The 6,918-nt window shown below is 41.8% G+C and overlaps 1 protein-coding gene across 1 annotated transcript in view; it reads right to left on the bottom strand.

The window, feature by feature from the left end:
• Nucleotides 1–350: 350 nt before the first annotated feature.
• The window catches only part of LOC143280227 (DNA polymerase beta-like), an 82,088-nt gene continuing 75,520 nt past the window's right edge, over nucleotides 351–6,918 (bottom strand). The window contains exons 11-14 of the mRNA XM_076584863.1: nucleotides 4,786–4,850; nucleotides 3,525–3,600; nucleotides 3,341–3,404; nucleotides 351–2,424 (exon numbers count right to left, since the gene is read on the bottom strand). Of these exons, the coding sequence (XP_076440978.1) occupies nucleotides 2,330–2,424; nucleotides 3,341–3,404; nucleotides 3,525–3,600; nucleotides 4,786–4,850 (300 nt within the window). The 3' untranslated portion in view covers nucleotides 351–2,329. The remainder of the gene's footprint in view (nucleotides 2,425–3,340; nucleotides 3,405–3,524; nucleotides 3,601–4,785; nucleotides 4,851–6,918) is intronic.

Consider the following 6,918-nt stretch of genomic DNA (forward strand, 5'->3'; position numbering starts at 1 on the left):
TTTTTGTCTCTTAAGTGCCTCAACACCTGTGATATCTTGACACAATGAAGCACTCACAAAGAAACTGTTGCTGATGTTTAAAGATTTTTTTTTTTTTCAAGAGCATGAGATCAGCTTTTAATGAATCATGGTTTCAGGTTCATTTTGTTCACTGTTCACAAGCTCCTATCTTGTAAGTATTGAATGTCAATGATTTGTATTAATGACTCACATTTCAAACATTGACACATCTGTCTGCACTCTCTCTCTCTCTCTGTCTCTCTCTCTCTCTCTCTCTCACACACACACACACACACACACACACACACTTTTAGTCTCACAACACATCATGAAGCATTATACAATCAGTTTCAAACACAGATCCTTTATTTCAAATGCACTGATCACACATTCACTTGATCATGATATTCACTGTCACTCCTCTACTTGGCAATGTTGGGAGTTAATGACTGCTCTGTAATGGTTTGTTTATCGAATTTCATTTCACAAACACATCATGTTCAAAACTGTTTGCATATCTATGGGAAAACAGACACACCGAGCAAAAAAATATAAACAATACTCTCACCAACAAACAGTGCACACATGCCAAAGATTTGGTACATTCTCAGAGAGCAAATCACAACATCCATTAATATTCTACCACTGATTTTGAAAAAAAATGTATCAAACTTTTACAAAGACAAATTCACACACACACACATATATATATATATATATATATATATTTATCATACAAATTTGCACTATAGTTTAAAAAAATCAATTAAGATGTGTAACCAGCAACATATGGTTTTTCACACAAATACATGCAGTAAAGAAACAGAAGCCCCAAAATAATCAATGTATCATAGAACATTCAATCAGCAGACATATTTTTGTTTATCAAAAAAACATCCGATGTGAGATGTAATGACAGACTCATTCACTGATGGCACAAACTCATTATCTTTTCAATCAACACTATTTTCAAGTTGAAACGAATCCCATGTAACTCGCTCCCCTTCCTCCCCCCCCCCCCCCCCCGCCTCCCAACCCCCTCTTCTCTCTCTGTCACTCTGATTCTTTTGCAGCGCATGCATTCCACATACATAACTGGTATTAATCAGTGTAAAAGGACAGTCATCCATTTCATCAAAATATGACTTTTAAAACAAACAAAATACCTTTTTCAACACGCATTACTTCCCACTGTAGTTGCACGCAAAGTCTTGAATTCAAGCCAAACATAAATAAGAGGTAAAAAGGCATGCTATTCAAAATGCACAGATACATTTTTTTTTTTTTTTTTGCTGCCCCATCATCTGCACCGTTTCAGTGGCATTACTCCCACGCCGCTCATTTAGATTCCCCCATACACTGCCACACCCGGGTTCGTCCTTCACAGTTCCAGCGTCAGCAGTCCACAGGGAACCATCGATGTTAGGTCGGCAGGAGGCTGATACATTTATTATTACCTGCTAGTACAAAACAACAGTCACTCTTAGCATAACCTACTAGTGCACAACAACAACAAAAATAAACTTCTTGTTTTTATATCAATAGTAATCTAGGAAAGATTTTCAAAAGTTCCAAATTACATTATCTGTGTGGGAGCTTAATCATGGACATAATCTTGTTTGTTTGTTTTGTTTGTTTTAATTTTCATTGATTCTGCAGAAATAGGGGGTTGGGGAGGTGGGGGGCAGAGGGGGGGAGGGGGAGGTCTTGATCTACTGTACATACAACAAATAAACTTGATCTGATGTGATTTGGAAAGCCTGTTATAGCATTTCTAAAGCAACATTTCTCCCTCTACCTTACCAACTCCAACCACTCTACCTATCGTAATTTCAGAACAAGTGTCTTTCACTACTCCAACATGCACTTACTTCTTGCTTGTACCACAGTGTTGTGAATCCAAATGATTGCTACAAGAAAACTCAAATACTCAGGAAGGAAAACAAACATTTTACAGAAAACTTCTTCTTCCATGTTCCCTATTTAACAGAAAACAATGTTCCACACAAATGTACTGTAACAAACAAACAAACAAAAAAGTCATGTGATGGATATAAGAATTTAGCTGCCTCTATCAAAAAATCGATTAATGCACCCGCACAGACCTGAAGAAACCTGGACAAATCTAAGTTCGCTAGTTTCAAGTTGACAGGGAAAGAAGAAAAAAAAGGGGAGGTGGGGGTTGGGGGGGGGGGGGGGGGTGGGGGGGGGGGGGGGGTGGTGGTGGTGCTGGGGCAGAGATTAGACATCCATACACTGTTTGCAGACAACAACAGATGAAGCAGAAGAAGAAGAGGGACCACCAGTGTCTTCATGCTGTGAGTGTCCTCTATGCTGAGCGCTCGCTGGGCTTCTTGTACTTCATGTCGATGTACTCAAAGATGTCCTCCTCACTGGTGACGGGCAGGGGTTCCCCTGGCACTCCTGGTCACACAGGGCAGGGAGTGTCACACAAACTGGATGCAGTTTTCAGTTTCAGTTTCAATCTCTCACAGGAGGCGTCACTGCATTCAGACAACTCCACATGCGCAACACCACATCTGCGAGGCAGATGCCTGACCAGCAGCATAACCCAACGCGCTTAGTCAGGCCTTGAGTGCATGCACTTATATTTGTGTGTACCTATCAGAGTGGGTTTCAGCTACAGAATTTTGCCAGAGGACAGCACTTGCGTTGCCATGGGTTATTTTTCAGTGTGCCAAGTGCATGTTGCACACGGGACATCGGTTTATCGTCTCATCTGAACGACTGGACGCTTAGTTTGATTTTCAGTCTAACTTGGGAGAAAGGGCTCGAGCAGGATTCAAAACCAGACCTTCATGGACTGTGTATTGGCAGATGAGCATCTTAAACATTCTGCCACCTTCCTCCTCATTTGTGCAGAAATGGTCACCGTACGTATGCTGAGTACAACACTAAGCTTTTCCACATCACATACGTTCAATGTGTTCATGAATATCTACTGCTCTGCCTGTGTTATTTCGACGTAGAAAAATCACTATTCAGAGTGAAATAATGTTGTTACTTCTCAATTCATAAATCATATTCGGACCAATATAGATTACGATATATAAATAAATTATATTTGCATCTATAAAACTCTGTCTGAATAAAAGATGCTGGGAAAAAAAAGAGAGGGAGGACAGGTAAAGACATGAATCCAGAACTGATGATGAACAAAAGATGCAAACACACACACACTCACCCAACCACACACTCATACACACACACACACACACCACACACACACACGCGCACACACACACAAGCACACACACACACACACACACACACAAACATGCGCACGTGCACACACACACACACACACACAAACACACACCTGTACTTCCCACAGGTCTGATGCAGTACTCATTCAGGGTGAAGCCCTGGTCCAGAGCGTGCTGACGCATGTTCTTGTGCACACCGACCCGTAGTACAGAACGTCACACTAGACTGGTCATCGGGAATCAGCTGTCTTATCATCATTCACTCATCGCTATGTCATATCCCTCACCCAGTGACGTACGCATGTTCTTGTTGAACATGTCCGACCCCGTGAAGTACAGAAGTGCACAGTAGAACTGGTCATGGGGAATCAGCCTGTCACCAACATCATCATCATCATCATCATCGCTACTGTCATTATCATCACCACTGTCGTTATTATCATCATCGGCATGTTCTTGTTGAACATGTCCGACCCTGTGAAGTATAGAAGGGCACAGTAGTAGAACTGGTCATGGGGAATCAGCCTGTCACCAACATCATCATCATCATCATCATCACCATCATCATCATCGCTACTGTCATTATCATCACCACTGTCGTTATCATCATCATCTGCATGTTCTTGTTGAACATGTCCGACCCCGTGAAGTACAGAAGGGCACAGTAGTAGAACTGGTCATGGGGAATCAGCCTGTCACCAACATCATCATCATCATCAATGTCATTATTTTCATCATCATCATCATCATCACAGTCATTATCATCATCAACATCACTGTCATTATCATCATCAGCATGTTCTTGTTGAACATGTCCCATCCCGTGAAGCAGACTAGGGCACAGTAGTAGAACTGGTCATGGGGAATCAGCCTGTCACCAATATCAACATCACCATCATCACTGTCAATGTCACCATCATCACACTGTCATCATCATTATCGCTGTCATCATCATCTTCATCACATAATCAGCAGCTTCACCGTCACTGTCATTCTGATAAACAAGCCAAGTGAAATGTAGATTTATACCAAAAAGACCCCACATGGGGCACATGGAAAAAGAAATGAAAGCGACAAAATGCAAGCCATGCATGGTGACAATGTGTGTGGCACGGTTAAACTGTACGTACTGAACTTGTAAGTAAATGAAATAATGCCGAGTTTAAGGAATCACCTGAACACAAAAGCATGTAATTCTAAAATAACACAATCTGCACTGGCATAACTAACTCAATGTGTACAGAAATCTAGCCAGGTGGAAATAATGCTGAGTTTAAGGAATTACCTGAACACAAAAGCATGTAATTCTAAAATAACACAATTTTCACTAGCACTGACTAATGCAATGTGCAAAAAAAAAAAAAAAAAAAATCTAGCCGGGTAGACAACCATCATTTTCACTGTCATAATCATTATCAACATCACTGTCACTGTCATCACTTTATAAAACAGTACAAGTTAATATGAATTAATGACTGGCATGGGCTATACGCATCAGCATCATCATCATCACTTTTTAAAGCAGTACAAGTTCATAAGTGTCCAAAAGATCACTTGCCTGATGTCGATTCTTCTGAAACAGTGCTCTGAATCATCATCTGTGTCGGCCAGCCGGCATACACCCTGCACAGTGCATTCACCTTGTTGGTTCTCTCTCTCTCTCTCTCTCTCTCTCTCTCTCTCTCTCTCTCTCACACACACACACACACACACACACACTCATTTGCACACACACACACACACTAATACATCCATACACTCACAAACACAGAGTCACAATGACTCACTCACACACAGAGTGTCACACACACACACACACACACACACACACACACACACACACACACACACACACACACACACACACACACCACATGTGCACATATGCATGCATAAACACGCATTTCTGCACTCGCACACACATTACAAGAAAATGGTGCTGTATTTGCAAAAGAAACTTTCAATGGACACACACAGGGTGCACATAAGTATTTTCCACGAAGACCACAAGCAAAACCAAAGCAAAACGAAAAACAAACACACCGGTCAAAAGGCTAAAGGTCCAACAATCTTTTACAGCCGTCGGGGGCAATAGATACATATCCACTGTGTCTTGGACATGGCCTGCACAGAAAGGTGGGGTTCCAATCCTCTCCTCCCACCAGTTTCAGTTTCAGTTTCAGTTTCTCAAGAAGGCATCACTGCATTCAGAACAAACCCATGTACGCTATGCAACATCTACTAGGCAGATGCCTGACCAGTAGCACAATCCGGCATGCTCAGTCAGGCCTTGAGTGCATGCATATACATTTGTGTACCTATCAGAGTGGATTTCTTCTGCAGAATTATGCCAGATGAGGACACTCTCATTGCCATGGTTTCTTTTTCAGTGCGCCAAGTGCATGCAGTACACGTGACCTCGGTTTATCATCTCATCCAAATGACTAGACGCTCAGTTTGATTTTCCAGTCTAACTTGGGAGAAAGGGCCCGAGCAGGATTCGAAACCAGACCCTCAAGGTCTCTCTGTACTGGCAGATGAGCATCTTAACCAATCTGCCACCTTCTTCCTTTAATCTTCCCCATCTGATGAAGTCAGGCACCAAAAATGAGTGTGTGGAGGGGTGTTGGGGGTTTGGGGGGGTGCAGGGTAATCTGTGTGTGTGTGTGTGTGTGTGTTGGGGCTCATGTACGTTTGTGTATATTTGATTGTACTTTCATTATCTGTGAAACTGCATGTTTGTTGCATATTTGTTAGGCATGTGTGTGTGTGTGTATGTGTGAATGTGCGTCTGCATGTTTTACATTTATTTGCTTATTTATCATCATTGTTGTGCGCTTAGAGTTGACTTCATCAAGATTTTGCGCCTTATAAATATTATTATTAGTAGTAGTAGCATATTTTTTTATGTATTTATCTATTGTTTCTTATTTATTTAATTTCTTTTTAAAATTTATTTATTTATTTATTTTTTTTTTTTTCTTATTTAAAAAAAAAAAATCTCAAGGCCTGACTAAGCGTGTTGGGTTACGCTGCTGGTCAGGTATCTGCTTGGCAGATGTGGTGTAGCATATATGGATTTGACCGAATGCAGTGACGCCTCCTTGAGCTACTGATACTGATACTGATACTCCCAAGGACACAACACCATGCTGAAACAGGGCCTCCAACCCTGGTTCTTCTTCTTCTTCTTCATTCGTGGGCTGCAACTCCCACGTTCACTCCTACGTACACTGGTGGGCTTTTATGTGCATGACCATTTTTACCCTGCCATGTAGGCAGCCATACTCCATTTTCAGGGGTGTGCATACTGGGTATGTTCTTGTTTCCATAACCCACCAGACGCTGACATGGATTAAAGGATCTTTAACGTGCATATTTGATCTTCTGCTTGCGTGCACACACGTAAGTGGTTCAGGTACAAGCAGGTCTGCATATATGTTGACCTGGGAGATCGGAAAAATCTCCACCCTTTACCCACCAGGTGCTGTTACTGAGATTCAAACCCAGGACCCGCAGAGTGAAAGTCCAACACTATAACCACTCAGCTATTGTGCCCGTTGAACCCTGGTTAATTAACTGGTGAACAATGGACCACACATATATATGATAGTCAGTTGTGTCTGACTATGACCATCAGAACAGCAGAGGAGGCAACTGCTGTTCCGACTATTTGGGCTAGAATTTGATT

This window comes from Babylonia areolata, chromosome 1 (assembly GCF_041734735.1).
Source record: "Babylonia areolata isolate BAREFJ2019XMU chromosome 1, ASM4173473v1, whole genome shotgun sequence".
Taxonomy (NCBI): Eukaryota; Metazoa; Mollusca; class Gastropoda; order Neogastropoda; family Buccinidae; genus Babylonia; species Babylonia areolata.